General features: G+C 36.7%; 1 protein-coding gene across 1 annotated transcript in view; it reads left to right on the forward strand.

Moving 5' to 3' along the window:
- Positions 1 to 21,281, forward strand: part of Cntnap2 (contactin associated protein 2) — a 1,438,942-nt gene that overhangs the window by 422,583 nt on the left and 995,078 nt on the right. The window contains exon 2 of the mRNA XM_090332259.1: positions 6,943 to 7,053. Coding sequence (XP_090188385.1) covers positions 6,943 to 7,053 — 111 coding nt within the window. The remainder of the gene's footprint in view (positions 1 to 6,942; positions 7,054 to 21,281) is intronic.

Here is a 21,281-nt window from a genome sequence, read left to right on the forward strand (position 1 = left end):
GAGTCTCATCCTATATGGCCTTATGTATCTAGGTTTTGAGCTATTGTAATCCTCTGCTAGGAGAGCCCTATGTTTGTACTAATTATTACAAATGAGGGAAACCATTGAGCCTATGTTCCTTTGAGTCTGGCTTACTTCACTTAGTATGATTTTTTCCAAGTCTTTCCATTTCCTTTTGAAGTGGGCATGGTTAGGGATTTTAGATGAGATATATCTACTCAGTTGATAAATCAGACTCATAAAATTAGTACCTGAAAGTAACCTTACTGAATATTTTTTCCTAGTCACCAACTCTGTTAAGTTTTATTGTGACATAGGTAAACAAAATCCAGTTATATAGCCTGTTTTAAAAATTATCTTACCAATTGAATTCCAGTGGTGCATGCCTATAATCCTAGCTACTTAGGAGGCTAGGATCTGAGGCTAGCAGTTCAAAGCCAGCCTGAGCACAAAAGTCCAACCACCAGAAAACTGGAAGTTGTTCTGTGGTTCAAGTGGAAGAGCCCTAGCCTTGAGCTGAAGAGTGCAGTGAGAGCACCCAGGCCCAGAGTTCAAGCCCCACAACTGACAAAAAAAAAAGGGAAAAGGTCTTACTGCCTTACATTTTCTTTGCCATACAAAACAATATAACTAAGAAATAATCTTGATATGAAATATACTGTATAAAATATTGCTACCTGTCTGAGACTTCCTATGAAACACCATTAAGTAAAATCTATGCTTAAATGCCAAATAAAATTTTTCTTGTCTATAAAATTTCTTGTGTTTGTAAAATTATAATATTGACATGAACTTGAGGGTAGAACTTGTATTTTTGAGACTATTCAAAAATACACATAGATGTGTTATATTAAATGTTTTGTCTGTATCTATGTAGATTTAGAAATTAGTTTATGTATTATGAAGACTTTTTCTCTATGCTTTGCATCACATTGCCAAAATTTGGAAGTAAAGGTTATTTCTATTGACAGAGAAAAGTCCAGTGAACCAAGAAAGACTTTTTAAAAATTGAAGATATAAGCCATAGAAATGGGAGAAAAATATAATGAAAGCAAAGATATAAAAAATAGCAAATTGAGTAGAAGTCAATGGTATTTTTCCCCAATGGAAGTGCAAACATTTTCCTATTATACTCCCATGGCACTGATTTTTGAACAATTTATTTTTTATTGTTATGATTTTTTAAAACCATAGATCTGATTCAAAACTGAAAACTGAAAGTCCTTGGGGTAGGGGAAAACATCAGAAGGTGACTGTATGAAAGGTTTATATAAATTGCCCAAATTCATGCTGTTAGAAATAAAATCCAGATTTTTAGATCCTTTTGACCTTTCTTTTTGAAAGGGAACCGTTATAAAAGCAATGACTCATAATTATAGAGATAAATTCCTTGACATATATAGGTATTAGATCCTACCTGAGTTTTCTCATGGCCATAGGAAACCACTGAAATTTGTTTCAAAAAAAAAAAAAAAAAACAACGGTGAAAGGCTACATTAATCTTAGTGATTGCTCAAAGAAATATCTGGGTCACGACTTCAGTTGCCTTTTTGCTCACATACTGAAAATGTCTATTAAACCACACAATAAACAATACTTCAGTTGTCCTGGGTCACTTCCACTGTCTTTGAAACAGTGTATGATGTATCTGTCTGGGATAGCAGGTGATTGTCTGAAGCTAGCCGTCCAGCCAGGCCTGGAGTGGTCACAGAAAGTGTAGGCAGGTACACAGACAGGTACATGTTCAGATTGCTGAACACAATTGCCAGGCATCAGGATGAGAAGATGGCAGAGGGAAATTCAACCATAGGAAGCACATACCCTCCTGGAAAGATGTGCGGCTCCAGATCTTGAAAAGATCATTCCAAGGAAAACTTTGCAGAAGAAATACCATCTGAGCAGGACAGCCAGAAAATGGAATGTGCACAAGCATGCGGCTTGAAATTTGAATTTGTTTGGGTCTTCACAGGCAAAGGAAGAAGCCTATTCATTGGAAGCAGAATGTGAGTTGATGAGGATGTCTCTTGATTCTGGAGAGGACCAGTGATGAAACAGAGCACAGAGTAAAGTAGCTCCACAATTAAATGTTAGTACATACTACCTTACATATGTAACTGTACATCCCCCTGACAAAATTAAATTTAACAGGGAAGAAATTGAGTACACGCTGGACACCTTTCAAGGAGATGCCTGAAAGGTGTGCTCCAGCCATAGCATTCCTTTCCAAATTGCTTCTGTACACAGGATGATGGTACTGACCAAATGGTCTACCTAGAAAGATAGTCTGTACTGGAATGCACTGTTTACCTGGAGTAGGTTTATATTCACAAACATAATGTCAAACATATTCTAGCTGGGCACTGATGTCTCAGCCTGTAATCCCAGCTACTAAGACTGAGATCCGAGGTCAAAGGTTCAAATCCAGGCCAGGCAGAAGCATCCATGAAATTTATTTGTCCAATTGACTAGCAGAAAACCAGAAGTGGAGCCGTGGCTCTACTTGAGCAAAAACAGCAACAAAAACAAGTGAGAGCTCCGGGACCTACGTTCAAGCCCCAGTATCAGCACAGAAGTAAAATAGAAAAGGAAATTAAATAAAATGAGGCATATATTCTAAGTTCTGTAACTTAAACAGGTAATTTTTATGGGATTTTTCCCCATTATTTGTCATTTCTCTTACACACTAGTGTATGTTAGCTATAAAATATGATAGGATTACTGTAACTTTTCCATAATCCCTCTGTTACTCTTTAATGCCACCCTTTCCCCAGCACTTTCTTTTGAAACTTTCTCTCAGAAATTTGTACGAGTGTGATGATTATGAGCATCTCATATGCACATGCAAGACGTTCCCTTAATCCCACATTATTCTTCCCAAGAAATACACTCAAATCCCATATTGCAATATTAATTACACATGCTCTGAAGTCTTTTCCCTTTCACAATTCCAACCCTGTCCCTCTCCACTCTGCTCTTCCTGGCGAAGGGCAGTAGTCAGTAGTCACTTTTTCCTGTCTGCCAGTGCGTTCCTCCCTTCCAGCTTGAGTTAGTACAGCATTCTTACAGCCAGTCTGTCTGCCTTTCTGATTGACTGAAATTGTATGAAAATAAAACCCAAGGCCCATCTGCTCCTCTAGTTTTCATCCAAGATTCTCGGGATGGGAGATGCACTGGAGACTAAATATTTGCCATGGCAGTAGGTGGTTGCAGTTTTGGAAGAAGTCCTAGAAGGGGGAAATGCAATACTGGATTACTTCAATCTATTTCTCTCCCGTTTATTTAGTACTATATTAAATGTATGGCTTTCTTGAGGGTTTGGCTTGATTTGTTAGTATTTGCTATCTGCAGAATATGGAATATATGCATGCCAACTCTCTAGAAGTTATTGCATGTATAAATCATTTTACAGTTGGAAATAAAAGCAGATAGTTCATCATAATAGTCAGTATGGCAATATATGTAAACATGAGTGCCCTTTCAACATCTCTGGGAAATTCCGCATCTATTGTGGCTTATGTGCTGTTTGTTCCTCCTACAATGTTCTTAATCTTCTCTCTACCTGTCCACCATACAACAGTGCTCCAGATCCTATTCATTTTGTCCGATGTTACCTGACCTAGAACACGATGGTTAATTAGTCTCATCCCTGAATACCTGGAATAGTTGTTAAGTTCTGCAACACACTGAGAAACATTTTCCTCTAAAAGGTCAGATAATAACTATTTTAGTGTTCCAGGTCATCTGGTCTCTAGTACAATATTCCCATGCTATGCAGGGGCAGCTATGGATGAATGAGTGTTGCTGAGATCCAATAAAACATTACTCCTAAAATCAAGTCAGAGTGTGGGTTTGTCCTGCTACCAATAAGGTATTATTTCTACATTGGATTTTTTTTTCTCTCTCCCTTTTTGGTCTTTATAGGATTTGAAAGGAACTTGGGATTGTGTGGGAGTCGCCTGTAGGAATAAAGTTATATGTTCAATGGAAGCCATTTATGATGGAGTCAGGTCTAGAAAGCCATTTGCATAAATTAGCCCAACATTATAAATAAAGAGGCTCCATTCCGTATTTGATTATATTCTGCTTAGTATTGAATTATCAAATGTGATTATTCTTTTTTGTGTGTGTCACGTTGAGTTGTTTCATTGGTCCAGCTATTATTTCTGTAAAAGAGGAATGGGCTGGATTGTTAAGTAGATTGTATGAGGATGAAGTGAAATACCATACATATTTACAATCAAAGCCCAGAGGAATAAAGAGTAGTAATGTGGCACTATCCTTCTTTAAACCTCTGGTTAGATATTATGCTTCACTGCAAGAAAATGAGAAATCGCCAGTGTTTAAATTCTGATAATTTTACAGAAACCATTTGGAAAATGGTTATCCTCATCTGAATTTTATTTGAATTTTGTGATGCTGAATTACATGACACATTTATCATTTAACTTTTTAAAATTTATTTGTTTTCTAAGTAAGTTCAAATTAAGATGATATATTATTAAATAAGTCATTTTTCCATCTAATAAGGAATGAACTGGCTTAGCCTTACAAGATTAAAATTCTTAATTATCAATTAATGGATTGTTCATTTAATATTTTTTTACTGATAGTGACATTGTAGTTGAGTCAGTTTACTAGTTACATATACAAGTCAGGAGAGAAATATGCTCTCCTCTAATTCAAACAAGAATTTAAATTTTGTCACATTAGTTAAATAGGTTCATTTAATCTTTCATCCACTTCATCTTAGTTACTTTCAAATATAACTAGGTAACAATATATATATATTCATTAAAATGTCTACTTTTAGCAAAATTCATTGTTGAGTATAATCTAGCCCTCTTCATAGATTTAGACTACAAAAGATTCTCCCAGCATGACTGTTTATTTCTTGGAGGGACAGCCTCTTCATCTCCTTCAGATCAATGTTACCTTCTGATGTTTCCTGATCAAAGAGTCTTCCCTTGACAAGGCAGCAGAGAGCAGACCCTCCCTCCCTCCCTCCCTCCTCCTTTTCCTCCTCCCTGCCCCTCAGGGCTCTGGCCTGTCTTCCTGGTCAGTGTTGCTCTGCACCATCAATCCCCCTCTCACACCGTGGCTTCCCCCTTCTGTTGTTCGCATATTTCATGACATTAAGACTTAAGGTATCTTCTGGTCCAGTCAGCCACATCATAAATGATGGATGTCAGCAATTCTCACCATATTGGCAGCATCTGAAGCAATGCCAACACTGGTCAAATGTAGAAACGATGCCAGGAAAAAAAAAAGAAAAAGAAAAACACTAAAAATTATACTCTTGTCATCTCAGCTATTTCAGGAAGCTGAGAGCTGAGGAACACAGTTCAAAGCCCAGCCCAGGGACTAAAGACCCTGTGACTCTTATCTCCAATTCACCACCAGAAAACCGGAAGTGGCCCTGTGGCTCAAAGGGTAGGGCAGCAACCTTGAGTTGAAGAGCTCAGGGACAGTGTCCAGGCCCAGAGTTTAAGCCCCACAGCCTAAGGGCAAAAAAAAGCTCAAATCTAAAAAAAATAATTTACTAAAGATGTATATATTAGGGATGTGTATATTATTGAAGCACCATCATAGAGAAATGGCAGGCTTCAAATGAAGTGATTGAGAACAGGCCCAGTGCAAATGTTGACATTGTCTATAACATTCATCTAAGTGGAGTTAAGTCACCAATGATACTAGAGAAATAAATTGTATTATTAGATACCTTAATTAGCTTTGTTGTGTAGCGGTGCCTCTAAGAAGATGGCACATAGGCATGATTGCATTCTGCATTGAGTAAAATGTAAAACATAAATGAATAAAGATACATGCAATTTGTGTCAAAATGATCAGTTTACAAAGCTGTCCTAGAAAATGAAGGATTTTATATTAATTGCAAAGTGTTACCATGCGGCTCAGCAACTGTCACCATGCCATTTAGATGTTTGCGTCCTTCTCAGCTGCTGTGTGAAGAAAGATACCAGGGGAGCAGGAAGGCTGTGGGCCGGTAAACTTTGACCTCAGCCATTGCTGGTGACTGCAGGCACCAGGTTGGCAGAGATGATAGTGAGGTGTGTTGTGAGATTTTCAGATCTTCCCGGATACAAAGCTAAATAAACTCTCAATGGAACCTATCCAATGGGGAAGAAAACTGAGGAGAGATGCAAAAGTGGGGGAAAAATAAGAAAGATCCATCAGATGAATGAGAGAGCAAGCAGCTAATGAGACAGAAGAATGGAGTTGTTAATGGCACAGGGAAACTGTGCAACAAGTGGAACTGAGGTCCAGGGATCAGTTGAGAGTATTGGCAATTAATTCCGTTTTCAGGTAGCAATTCTTTTCAAATTGGTGATCATTCCATATCCTACCTTGAGGACACCTATGTAATTTATTATGGCAAAACTCTTCACATGAGATTACTCCTATGCCTTTAAGTACACTGAGTGATACTGCCATCTGTGGATTCCATGGTGCATACATTTCTCATGGGCAGCTGAAACCTTAGGTACAAGGAGTAGCAATCGTCTGTGTCTTACCTCTTGGTTGTACCTTGATAGGCTCCTTCATCATTTTCTTCTCACTCTGAACTCACTGTTTCTATTCCCTGAAAGAAATATCTCAAAAGCTTTTCAACATACCAAATACCAAAATTGGCTATTAAAAAAAGCCTGTTTTATTTGTGATTCTGAGATCCCAGATGTGTGGCGGGTCCCTAAGAGAAAACACTTTGCTACACGTCTCCAAATCAGACATTCTTTTATCAAGGTTCCTTTTATTTATTATCATTGGTGCAACTGAGTTACTAAAACTCTGACTTCTAGACATTTCAGAGACTTTAAAGTTTCGACTGTCTTGTGTGTATTTGAAGCAGCACTCACGATTTCAAGAGCAGTTGTTACTGCGATCCTTACTTCAGAGTGCCATTGACACTCTCTCTTGTCTTTCCAGAAAAATGTGATGACCCGCTGGTCTCGGGCCTTCCCCACTCCGCCTTTAGCAGCTCCTCCTCGATGTCTGCCAGCTATGCTCCAGGCTACGCCAAGATCAACAAGCGAGGCGGTAAGGCTCTTTTCCATTTCTTTGCCAATAACTGTGTTAATAGAAACCTGTTATGTTTATGTCCACACTTAAAATATAGATTATCACACAATATGTATTAACAAGCACCCCAAATCATCATTTTCCATTCTACTAGAAGACACACAAAAAGTTCTATGCATATCTGGAGAGCAGCCTATAAGCCACAGTGGAAGAAAAGGTCAAAGCCAGCAGGTCAGTAAATCCAAAACAATGTGAACATTCTGAAGTAAGAAAAAAAATGTATTAAAAAGAAAATCAAGCCAGGTGCTGTCTGTAATCTTAGCTTCTAGGCAGGCTGAGATCTGAGGATCACAGTTTCAAGCAAGCTTGTGCAGACAAACCTGTGAGACTTGTGGTAGGGCTCCAGCCTTAGATGAAAAAGGTATATGATGTTACAATAGGCTCTGAGTTCAATCCCCAGCACACACATGCACACACACACACACACACGCACGCGCGCATGCACACACACATGCACAAGCACATGTGCACACACATACACAAACATACAACAAGCAACAAAAATAATAACAATAGAACAAGAGCAATAAAACAAAACAGAAAATCACTTTAGGCTGGGAGTTTGGCCTACTGATAGAGTGCTCAAGTGGTAGAGCTCTAGCCTTGAGAAAGTCCAAAGACAGTGCTCAGGCCCTGGGCTCAAGCTCTAGGAACGGCAAAAAAAAAAAAATCACTTTAAAAGACACTTAAAATGATCAGTGTACTAAATATGAGGAAGAGACTGTCTATACATTGCTTTCTTTTCTTTTTTTATTGTTGGGGTAATATATAGAGGGGTTACAGTTACATTCGCCAGGTAGTAGGTACATTACTTCTCACACATTGATAACCCTTCTCACGTTTTTGTCCCCATTTCCTTCCCCCCACCCCCTCCCAATCATCTTGTTTCCCCCCTTCCCTTTCCTATTTCAAATGAACAAATAAACATATATACAATATGCCAGGTAACAAAGTCAGATACAGTAACAATATGAGATTAACCATAAGGGCAAAAAAAGAGAAGAGAAATAGAGTATATTAAGAACAACAATCATAAAAAATAAATCTCTTGTTTCCATATCCCAGAGTTCCTTTCATTTAGTCTCATCCTACATGACCTTACGTACCTAGGTTTTGAGCTATTGTAATCCTCTGCTAGGAGAGTCCTAGATTACATTACTCACTTTTCATTCATTGTATTAGTAGTATCTACTGACGTGTAGGATGGATAGAGAGGATGTTCTCCTACTTTTTCTCCAGATATCGGACTTTAGGTCTGTTAGGTTTATATTGATTTGAGTTTGATTCTTTAACAGCATGGAATTCGTTAGTTGCTTGTAATTTTAAAGTTAACAGCGGTTCATAAAAAGTATACATTTGGGGGACAATAAATCTCTTTCTACTTCAGAGAGATCCACATAAATATATCAATACTTGAAAATCTATAAAGGAAAAACCATTCTCTTGAGTACAAAGGAATCAACAAAGACTATAAAACAAAAAGACTAGTAAAAACAAAAAAGGCCATGGGCAAGCATGAGGAAGAGAGATGTAAAAATTATAATTCCCTGTAGTATTGAAGTCCTTTTGAATAATTCTGTACTTTATGCTTCAGAATTACAAAAATTGTCAGGTTTCTAATCACAATCATTGATAATTGTATGAGGGAATGAATATATTAATTAACTGCAGTTAATAAATCTTTTGTTGGTTGTGGGGCTTTAAGTCAGGCTTGGGTTCTGTCCCTGAGCCTCTTTGAGCTCAGGGCTAGAGTGTACAAAGAAGATTGAATCAGCTTTAAAATATACTATGTAAAAGATGAATACCCAAGGTAGAAGAATATAAATAACAGAAAGACACTTTGATTTATGACCAGCATTAATTAAGGCATCTTTTTATAGCTTGATTTTCATCAGGTTTCAGCATGAATGATTTGGCAAATCACAATTAATTATTAAAATTTCTGCTCTGAGGTGTCAGAGTAATGGAACTTTATATTGATTCCTTTTCCATAGTAGATACTGAATACATAGGAAAATAGGAATCAAGGAATGAACCATCCCCACATAATAATAGCCAAGAACTTCCTAGTACTAAGAAATCTCGAACATGCATTGAAAATGAGAGGAAAATACAGTGCTAGACATTAAGAAGATGTCACAGCCTCTGGTCATCTGTTTTGACTTGGTATACTTCCTCTTCTATTTGCTCTTTTACCAAACCTACTGAACTGGCCTATTCAGAAGTAAGGTGCAGAAGTGGAAAAAAATGGTTTCTATTCATTCAAACTTAGGTGTGAACACTGCATCAAATGTGGAAAAACAGGATCTCAGTGTATGTGAAATATATCTTTACATATGTGCAAATTATGCTATCATAAGGAAATATTTTAAGTAATTTTAATGATTTTTCTTAGATTGTAACTTAGATTAACTTAAATTTTCCCTAGTCTTTTCATTTCAAAACTTTCAATTTAAAGAAAAAAATCATATTATTTGATTTGAAGTACTATATTGTTTAGTACCTTAGAACCACTGGAATTAGATATTGTAAAATATTAACAATACAAACAAACATTTGGGCTGGGAGTTTGGCCTAGTGATAGAGTACTTGCCTAGCATGCACAAAGACGGGGGTTCAATTCCTCCGTACCACATACATAGAAAAGCAAAAGTGGTGCTTTAGCTTAAGAGGTAGAGCACTAGCCTTGAGGAAAGTCCAAGGACAGTGCTCAGGCCCTAACTTCAAGCCCCAGGACTGGCAAAAAAATAAAGGAAACAAATTTTATTTTGGGGGGGCTGATCCTCAGCCCCCCAAAAAAGAAACAAATTATTCTTTACACTAAAGAAAATAAAAAAATTGACCTTTCCTCCACAGCCCTTTAAATTTCTGATAATGAAAAATCAAAAACTTTTAGGAGGTCAACAAGACAGACTAGTTTTTCAATTTTCCCCATGGAGTAGCAACTTGTATATTGATTAAAAGAAAGGCCAGTTTAGCCAAAGCCATCAGAAAGCAATACATTCTCTCTCAAATTCCTAAACAAAAGGAGCAAAGAATTAATCATCGCAGCCAGATGTCTCTCAGAGTAGAGACAGGCCTCCTTACATGGGGACAAGAGGTTGTTGTTTTTCCTGTATTGCTTTTGTATGTGTGTATGTTCCTTATTTGTTTACTGATTCCTTTGTTTGGATCCCTGTGGTAGCGATTTCTCCATCCCCACTGCACACAAAATACCCACAAGCACAAAGGAGCTACAGCAACCCAACACCAAAGATCAAAACTTCCTGAATTTACTGGTCTCAAAAAGGCACCCGAATCAACCAACTGTAGAGAGAAAAAATAAATAAGCAAATGTTGAGACCCAAACCACCATGTTCAGAGAATAGAGAACCACTAGAGTAACTGTCTTGCAGCCAGCTACTTGGCTGAGTGATGAGAGTTTAGTGTTGCTCTTTATTCCTTTGGGCGAATGTGACAACTTACACACCCGACCATTGTGTGACAACTTACACACCCGACCATTACAAACATTGCCATTAGGAACAACGTTGGGAAAAAACATTTTTTAAACAAATGGACCCATAGAGAAATTTAAATATATATATTTAAATATATTTAAATATATATTTAAATATAATATATAATATAATATATATTTAAATATATATATACTGAGACACCATGTCACTCAGTCAGAATACCCTTCAACAAGAGTACAAACATCAACCAATGCTGATTAGGGAAAACACTATGGAAGTTAGTATGGAGATTTTTCCCCAGAAAAAAAACGAAACTAGAACTAGCCTATGACCCAATAATACTAGTCCCTGGGCATTTATAAGAAAAAAAAATTCAAATTCTTATACACGAATTAAAACAGCAAATCCATGCTCATTACAGCTCTATAGAGGAGGGTGGACTCAAGAAAAGAGGAATAGTGGGCAAATGCATTCTTAATACCCAGGTTGCGTACATGAAAGCTAGACTAGAAGCCTTGAGGACTCAGGTAGGGAGAGGAAAGAGGAAGGAAAAATGATAAAAGGGGTGAATCTAATCAAGATGTGCCACACACAGGCATTAATATGTTAAAGCACCATGCACAACTATTTAAAGAAAACAACAGATTGGGAGTTTGGCCTAGTGGTAGAGTGCTTGCTGCTAGCATGCACAAACCACATACATGGAAAAAGCCAGAAGTGATGCTGAGGCTCAAGTGGTAGAGCTTCTAGCCTTGAGAAAACCCAAGGACAGTGCTCAGGCCCCGAGCTCAAGCCCAGAACTGGCAAAATAACAACAACAACAACAACAACAATAATAATAATAATAATAATAATAATGAAAACAGCAATAAATAGATAAACAGAAGAAATGTAATGCTTGCTTCTAAAGAAGCCATCTTTATATTCAGCTTTCCAATTGGATAATCTCCATCTAACACTTATGAATGTTAATGTATTCCTTGTAACTTCAATTTTCAACTACACGACAACATTTTGACTATCCTGGCAGCTTTATAAAATTAAATATGAAATGTATGAAATATTTTCTTCTCACGGATATTTGTTGAAAGTGGTAGAATCTGGAATCATTTATCAAATAGTGACTAATTTTGGATATACCATTTTAATGAGCAAATTGTGTTGCTATGCCTTGCTTTTGTTCATCACATGGAAATCATGACTAAGTTTTACAGTATCTCCCTAGAGTACTCTGTGCTGAGATGTGAAACATGGAGTGACAACAGTGAACACACACAAGCACACATTTGTCAGTACAATCAGCCTAGATAAAGACTTTTGTAGCCTTCTCTTTTAGAATTAACAAATTAACAAATCCCATGTATATTGGAGAGTCTTTAAGTCTCACAGAATGTACTTTCAATTTGAGAGATGCATTAATCAATTTTAGCTACATATGTTCCATATTGAAGGTTTTAAATAGATTTTGTTTCATAGCCTTACACATATTTGCCAATGGGTTTGCTAGTGTGACTGGAAACACTTTTTGTAAAGACCAATAATATGATGATTTTGGATTTAGCACAATATGCTGGATTTAATTGGACTAATGAGCTTTTAGACTTTAGATACTTGAGATGAAGTATTTTTCAGTACATTGTGTTAAGGAGGCTTCTATTATTTTTGCAAGCAAATTCTAGATGTCTCAGGATCTGCTACTGAGAATTTGTCATTGTAAATTGGCATACAGTCGGTGATAATACAGAAATCAATCTTATGATCTTGACAAGCTGTGAGCCATAAAATTTTATACTTGTACAACAATATAAATAGCTGTCTGAAACATGAAGGGGAAACATGAATATTCAATTATGATAATGGGCTTTTAAGTTTTACTTTAACATAATATTGAAAAACCTTGTTTTTGGTTTTTCCTATATGTGTGGGGTGGGATAGGTTTACAAAAACTAGGAAGGGTAAATATTTAATCAAATATCTACTCTAAGAGGACCTGAGGATAAATATATTTTATAAATCCATTCATATGTGCCGGGGCCAACCGGCAGCAAACCAGGGTTCGCAGATTGGGGTTCCTGGAATCGGGGGCAAGGACTAGGAAGAAATAGAAGAGAGACAGACACACCGGGTCCGGGATGTCCGCAGTCCAGGCAAAGACTGTCGAGACTGCCGCGTTTATTTTCCACTCCCCCTTCTTCCCTCCTCCTGACCCAGGGAACCTCCAGGTGTTACATTCATATGGTAATTCTCAGGTCATTTACATAGAATAGGGCTAGAAAGCAATAAGACAATAAAGCCATCGTCTGATGCAAGTCAAGGTACAGTTTGATTCCACTCTGGCTCCCAACACATATGTGCTCAGATTATTATTTTACCCCAGGAAACATCTTTACCTAATTATCATTTGTGTTCAGTAGCCATATTCTCTTACTTCTATACCTGAAAATTGTTTGATCCTGTCATGTCTGAAAACTCTCATCCCATAGCTACACTTGACAATAATTCCTCAATCTCCATCTTAATGGGCCAATAGATTCTTAATCCACTGGGCTATTTCTACTAAAATGTTCATGATATTCAGGTAAAAATCTGCATCCAATAAAGTTTTAACAGATTACATTTTCACTCTGATCTATTCCAAAATATATTACAGTTGCATGTTCTAGAGATCAAGTGTTTAATCCCTTTGATATCTGCTAATTTTTTATCTTATTTTCATTTTTCATATCTAAACTATTAAGCCAGAAAATTCATGTGAATTGCTTCATGTAATCCTAACACACTGTAACAAAATAGTAGGTGCATACTCAAATCTCAACCAATATTTTCTGAATGATTGGAAAAAATTATTGAACTTACTCATTGGTATTGTTATTGGGATTATAAAAGACAGCCTGGATGCTGTCCTTTAGCTTTTTCACTTATACTCAAGACTGCTGCGCTAGCACTTGAGATCCAGAGCCACTTCTGTTTAAATTCCAAATGTGCCTTGTTTCTCTGTGGAGAATACTAAGAGCTTCTTATTCTTTAAAAAAAAATCATATAAATTGTTTACCTACAGTTATAACCAACTGCAGTCTAGACAAAGATAGAGAATGTGTATAAACAGCAAACACAATCACCATCCTTTCTAAATCTCATTCCTTTCTAGAATAACCACTCAGAACAATTATCATGTATCCCTGGTATTAGCCTTCTCCCAAGGCCTTCATTGATATGGGACAGTGCCAATGCGGGGATGATGTTAACTTGGTACAGCATGTCCCTCTGACCTCGGTAGATTTAGATTATGTATGAGCACTTCCCCTGGATCATGCTTTTGAGTCAAAAAGCACATTCCTTCAGTTATGTGAATACCACAGGCAATTGTGTAGCCTATGAAAAGAAAGAAAAGGCACAAATAAGCAGGTCTTGTCTAACAAGGACAGAAGGCTTCACCCACTGATGTATCTGGGGTCCTAAAGAGTCTATTCAGTAGAGGAGATTAGAATATAAACAGCTACATGCGTAACACTTTAAATTATTATTTTAATGTATTCCAAATCTTACAATTACAAGTGCTGTCTGCCTAGTAAATAGCCCTCTGGTCTTCATTACCAACTCTCCCACAATTAGAATAAGTTTCAAACTTTTGGGTCTACTTGTTCTTTTCTAGCATATGACCAAGGGAAGAAACGACGTGAATTATCTCAAAGACAGAATGGAAGATTTCACCTAATAAAATCTCTATTTGCAATCCGCTCAAGTCATGCCTATTAGAATTAGTAGACTCTTATCTTTATAACTTAAAAAAATTAATGACTTTTTCACACATTTTCTTTTTGAAAAAGCAATTTTTGAAGAAAATTGAGAAAATGACTGATCTTTCTCTCTGTCACTCTCTTTCTCTTTACATTCTTCAAGAATCAATTCTAAAAATATTATCACCTTAACAAATCAAAGTTCATCCTTTTTTAGCTTCATTTCCTATGCTCTTAAAATGAACAATCACATCGCTCATTTATCTTTTTGCTTTGAAAGTAAAGATCTATGCTTGATGGGAATAGATTTGACAATAAATCATGACATTTAAAGTTATTAGAAGTAGTTTTATTGTGCTTGACTGTTTAACATTAAAATATAAACAAAAAATCCCCATAGCCTTATTCCCCAGATTTTCACCCAAAGGTCATTTTTATTTCACTTTTCCTTAGCTTTTTAAATGGTTTTTAGTAATGTAAGGAATTCATCTTTCAACAGTTTTTTGCTGGTCCGAGGATTTGAACTCAGTGCCTGGGTACTGTCCCTGAGCTTCTTTTGCACAAGGCTACCTCTTGAGTCCCAATGCTACTTTGGTTCTTTCTGAGTAGTCTGTTATTCTGAGTAGTCTCAGGGCCTTGGCTACATAGGCTGTCTTCAAACTTCCATCTTCAAATCTCAGCCTCTTGAGTAGCTAGGATTTACAGGCATGAGCCACCAGTGCCTTGAATCTTTATTTCATGCTATTTTTTCATCTCGTTTGGATTTTACTTTGTTTGTTTACTTTGTTTCTGTATGTTTCCTATTTTTAAAAAATATTGACCCTTACTATTTATTTGAGCTGAGGATCTTGTTTGTTTGTTTGTTTGTTTAATCATATCTGTCACTTTGACATCTACAAATAGAAAAACTACTCTGTGTTAGGATGAATTATTTTATATGGGAAACCTGGTGTTTGAAGTGCAGTGTGACTAATACACAATTAGGTATGATGTCTGAGTTTTACTTCTCCAGTTTTTATTTGTATTTGAATTGATCGCAGATTTATATTGTTGTTTTTTTTTTTACTTTAACTCTTTGCTCATGTCACATAAGCGTTGTGGGCTCTGGTGCTAAGGTGATGGAAAATGCAGTTAGCTTTCTGTGTTCCCCGAATGATTCGACTGGAAGCTTAAATCACATACAGTGGGAAGGGTCATAAGGGATGGCTGGACATATTTCTTTATATACTTTAATAAGGCTATGTGTTTTCATACTGTCACAAAATGTGTACAGAATTTTAGCAGCATTTCTTCTGTTAGGCAGAAGGCCTAAGCAGAGAAGATCTGACATCTCCTCTTCACTGTGGGTGGTTGGAGGGACACCAGCAACATCCCAGACAGTCCACAAAGGCACAAAGCACCACCTTGCTCTCTTGCACCTATTCTGTATCCCCCAGTGCTCCCTCCCCCCCCACTGTAATCAATTATAAGAAGTTGCTACTGGTGCCTGGATTGCTCTTTTAGATAAATATAAACCATTCATCACACAGCATTCTTTGTATTTTCAAGATTCCTTGTCTTTTTTTTTTTTTTTTTGGCCAGTCCTGGGCTTGAGCTCAGGGCATGAGCACTGTCTTTGGACTTTCTTAAGGTTAAGCTCTACCACTTGAACTCAGGGCCTGAGCACTGTCCTTGGACTTTCTCAAGGCTAGAGCTCTACCACTTGAGCCTCAGCACCACTTCTGGCTGTTTTCTATATATGTGGTACAGAGGAATTGAACCCAGGTTTTTGTGCATGCTAGGCAAGCACTCTACCACTAGGCCAAACTCCCAGATCCAAGATTCCTTGTCTTTCAGTTGAGGAAAGAGGCCCTTTTCATAATATCTTTATCAATAGCTGGATGAGGTGCTCCTACTTCATCATTTCAAGCCACCATGCTTGTTTTCTAACTCAGATCATAATATATAGCATCACTCAGCAATTTGTCTGGCCCCAGTGAGACTACATTGAGCTGCAACCTGTGTCTCATGCATGCAGATATCACTAAGTCCTATGAGGGTGCTGAGAGCTAAGTTACACTCATAGACTCAGGCTGCAATAAACACTTGCATGTATATGTCACATCACCTGAGCTTTAACAAAAGTCTAAGGAAAAACTCCAGAAGTAACAAAATTCGGTGTCATGGATTCAAAATGTTGAGATTTCTATGTAAGGTAATACCAGATAGAAGACATATTTAAGCATCTGAGGTAAAGTCTTCTGACTGGAAATAATTCACCATGCTGTCTGCCACATGTGCTTCCTGTGTAGGAATGCTTCCTTAAGGAAATGTTGGAAAACATTTGAGTTAGTACTTGGAAACAACTAAATTTCTCCAACTAGTGATATATATACATATATATATATATCATTATATCTATAGGCTATTTTATTTCTAGAGCACATACACTGCTTCAACTTTTCATTCAAGAATGCTACTGTAATTTCTGTGTGTGTGTGTGTGTGTGTGTGTGCGCGCGCGTGCGTGCGTGTGTGTCTGTGTGTCTGTGTCTGTGTCTATGTGGTACTGGGTTTGAACTCAGGACATTGTGCTGTATCAGCTTTTTCTCACTTGGCAGTCTACTACCTAAGCTACTTATTGAAGTAAGCATTATGATAGTGCATTTGAATATGGGCTTTTCTTTGTCTTTTTTGCTGACCTCAAATTGCAGTCTTCTGTATATCAGTCTCTTGAATGTCCAATGTGATCCATCAAATATGAGCTTCTTTTCATACTTCTGATCTGGTTTCAAATAATAAGAAAGCAAAATGCACTACTCTAAGTATTTGTATAAGATAATATATTTTAAGGCAATTTCTTTTATTTTCTTGAGGCTAAATTTTTAACAATATTCAAGCTTTACTTTCTTTTCTGAATGAATATGATGTGGGCAAAAATAACTGTAACTATACTTGAAATATTACATATATGAAAACAACAAAGACTGAAGCAAATAAGACCAACATTCTGTTTCACAAAGAATGAACTTAAAAATTACTTGTGCATAGCTACAGTATGCTAGAATCTGACAGGAAGAAATACATTTGAAATCACTAGCAGTCTTAACATTCAAAACACACATTGGAGAAAAAGCAGTAGTCAATATAATATGAAAGGGAATGAACAACAGGTATAAAACTCAGCCACAAAATTGACTTGTAAAATTCTCTACATATACTATAAAATGTGTTAGTTTGGTGCGACATGGGAATAGTCCATCATTAATAATAACAACATGCAACTCTGTGACTATTATCCATCACTGAATGCTTTCTTCTTTTCCAAATAAAGGGCTCAATAATGCTATATGTTGCCTTCTTCTTTGTTATCAAGAAAGTATTATTGTTAAAAATGACCATATATTTTTTTACCAGATCTTGCCTCAGGTTATGACCATATTTTTTTGGAAAATAAAATAAACGCTGAAGGTATTGATTCTATTTCTTTTCTCAAACGTCTGTATATCAAACATTAGATAAAGTAAACAGTCATAACCTGTCTTTTTTATTGGGTATAATGTTTTTTGTTGGTTTTGTTTGTGAGGCTTGAACTCAGGGCCTGGACACTGTCTCTGAGCTCTTTTACTCAAGACTAGCACTCTACCACTTCGAGCCATTGCTCCACTTCTCGTTTTGAAGTAGTTAATTGGAGATTAGAATCTCTCCAGGACTTTTCTGCCTGGCTAGTTTTGAACTATAATCCTCAAATCTCAGCCACCTGAACAGCTAGAATTACAGGAGTGAGTCATCAGGACATGGCTTGCTGGGTCTAATTTGAAGAGCTAATTGAGGATGGAGAATAATTTTAATGAAGAGGATCAGAGGAGCACAAAATGCCAGTGGTTTTCCATTCAAGCTGTGCATTTGACTTTTTAAAATTAACAGGACAAACCTGAAATTAAATATTCGTATTCACAACATCAGACAATGTCTCTCAGAAGAGCAGTGACTAGGCATTAGACAAAAGAAAGAGAGAAGCTGAGTAATCTATAGTCAATGTGCCCTGATTCCAAATGTGGGTTTTAGATCAGAAGTAGCCACTGGGACTGAAGAGGAAAGAACCAGGTAACCCAGTTATAGAGGGATTTATTGGATATATCCAAATGATTAACTTCCCTAAGAATATTTCCTTATTTACTTGGTTAGTGACTTCTAAGTAGGAATCTAGATGCAGGCTCTTATTGCCTCACTCTGTTCTACATATCAAAGAGAGAGGAGGTTTTGATAGAGTTAAGGTGGAGAGGACAGGATTGTGCATCAGGCCTTAAAGCACAGGAAAGGACGACACAGAGGAGGGAGGGGACAGGTTGTCATGGAGTGAAACTGAGAGAAGACTGACATTTTTGTTTGCGTTTCATATGAGCGTATCTTGAATCTTTTGAAATATTTATTACACCTAATGATACAACATGCATTTGGAAATAATCAGTTCTTCTTAGTAATTTATCAATACTCAATATGCCATGGAGTCACTAAGGAGAGATAAAAGAGTAGGATGCTTTGTTAACAGCCTGAAACATGTTCATCCGTTTCTGGGATGTCAACAATTTAAATTCAAATAGATCTCTCACTGAGACTAAAATATGAAACGCTGTGGGTTTTATTTCTGTGTATTGGATTAATCTAGATTTAAGGCCGCTTTGTTCTCAGCTCCTGGGCATTCCCTCTGTCATCTTTTGTGTTTGGATGGATTAGCTAGAATAGGAAAAAAAGTGAGATCGATTCCTTCAGAAGCTCCAACTGTTATCTCTGCCACTTTCACACTCTGACAGGGGGAATAGCAGAAGGCAGAAAAAGGAGAATAAAAGTCTTGTCTCTGAATGAGAATGCTACATCTCACTGGAAGATAGAACACCACAGCTACTCATATTTCGGGCACCTCAATTACACATTCATTATTCATAAACACTTGTGTAACTCTAAGTTATGCAGGCTGAGAGAGAACATTAACAATCTTTCTTACTTTTCCTTTATTGCTAAGACATCTTGTATCTAAAAGAAGGAACAAAAAAAAGAGAAAGAACAAAAAAAAGAAAATGCCTGTAAATCTAACTTTTATATTGAAGTAAAACAATTCCAACAAAATGAAGCCCCAGGCTCCTCAACTACTTTTGACTATGATTTGTCAAGGAAGTAATCTCAATGAATGGGTTTTCACCAATTCTATTAGAGAGAAAATAGGGACTAAACTACCAGCATTCGTGTTTTTTACCCTTGGACTTTCTCAGTTAATTTTTTTAATTTATTTTTTGTCCTTTCTAAGTAGTGTCAGGGTATAGCCTCAGGTACTTGAGCTTCTAGGAAGGTAATCTCCAATGAGAGAAATGACGTTAGCCCTGTTTTGTTTGGTTATCTTTCAAATATAAGATGCAGCCTTATTCTGTGAACCACCTGCTAATGACTTTTGCATAGCTGAGATTGCAAGTCTTCACCCACTATGTCTAGTTGTTTGTTGAGACAAAGTTATACACCATTTTTTCTCAAGTTTGCCTCACATTCAGTGCTCCCAGTCTATGCTTGCTGAGTAGCTAAGATTATGAGAATGAGCCACCGTGCCCACTCATTTCAACTAGTCAACTCTTGCCAAGGCTAAGTAGACAAGTATCAAAATAAGACTTTTCAAAATAAGGCAACCTGGGACTCAAGTTGGTACAAAGGAAGAAGTTCAGACATTCAATAAACAGGCCTTTAGATGAGTACCTACCAACACCAAAGGTTCATTTCCCTATGGAACTCCAGCATCTGAAAACGTTGACAAGTTTTAATATGTGTTGGGGGTACAGTGCCAATTACTGGGACTTCAACTCAAAGCCTCCTACTCTCACTTAGCTTTTTAGCTTTTTTACTACTTGAATGACACTTCTACTTCTTGCTTTTTGCCAGTTAACTGGAAATAAGTCTTACCAGCTTTTCTGCCTGAAATGGCTTTGAATTACTAATCTTCACAGCTTAGCCTCCGACATAGTTAAGATTATTGATTCAACAACTAGCAGCCAATCACACAGTAAATTTGTCTATCTGAGGACCTTGGGGTTTTCACCTCCAAATGTAGAGAAAAATCAAATACATCTGCATTTAAATCAACCTGTACTTAGCTTTCTGATGTTTTCAATTCACAACATATTACAGTCTGTCACAGGACAATCTGAAAAAATATAAGATGAGAAAAATAGTGACCTTTAATGATCTTACATCTTTCTTTCCAGAAAAGTAAAAAGAAACAAGTAAAATACATTTTATCAAAAGTTTTATTGTACTTACTTTGCCAAAAAGTGTCATTTCAACATGCCATAAGAATAAATATATGCATTTTTTACATTAAAATTTTCAAGCCTTGAATATATTTTATACTAATAGCACATCTCAATTCAGAGGCTACAGAGACTACATTAGTTGTCTTTATCTGTATTTAGATTTCATACGTTAGTTGTTACAAAATGAAGCTAGGCACAGAGTTAGATTCCTAATATTTGCAATAACTTCGTTGAGAATTATTTCTTCTTTCCCATGGTTTTCTTTTTACTTTTAGTAAATAATACTTAAAAGTAAACTCAAGGCCTTGTGTTCACCTGCCAACACTCAAGTGCTCAAACAATGTACCCAGTCTTATTTTTTTTCCTTTTAGTTTGTCATTTGGGCCCTCACTTCAATCTTTCTACCTTTGTCTCTAGAGTAACATATGTGACAGTGTGAACCAGCATATGGAGCCCAAGTATCAGATCTTAAGTATAAATGTAACTTACTTGAAAATTAAATTACAGTTTAGTTCTGTGTCTCTCACACATGCAATAATCTCAGAAGCTGTCTTTGAAGTATCGGATTTCCTCATGTATTGGAAACCTTAGGTCTATGTGAATGGTAGCTTAAGATTTGAAATGCAAATGTTATCCAGATGTTTCCAGTATTATCATTAGACAACCTTTAGAAAATTCCATGAGCAAGCCAGAGACAGCACCTATGTCCAGAGT

This window comes from Megascapheus bottae, chromosome 5 (assembly GCF_031878675.1).
Source record: "Megascapheus bottae isolate mThoBot1 chromosome 5, mThoBot2.hap1, whole genome shotgun sequence".
In the NCBI taxonomy this organism is placed as follows: domain Eukaryota; kingdom Metazoa; phylum Chordata; class Mammalia; order Rodentia; family Geomyidae; genus Megascapheus; species Megascapheus bottae.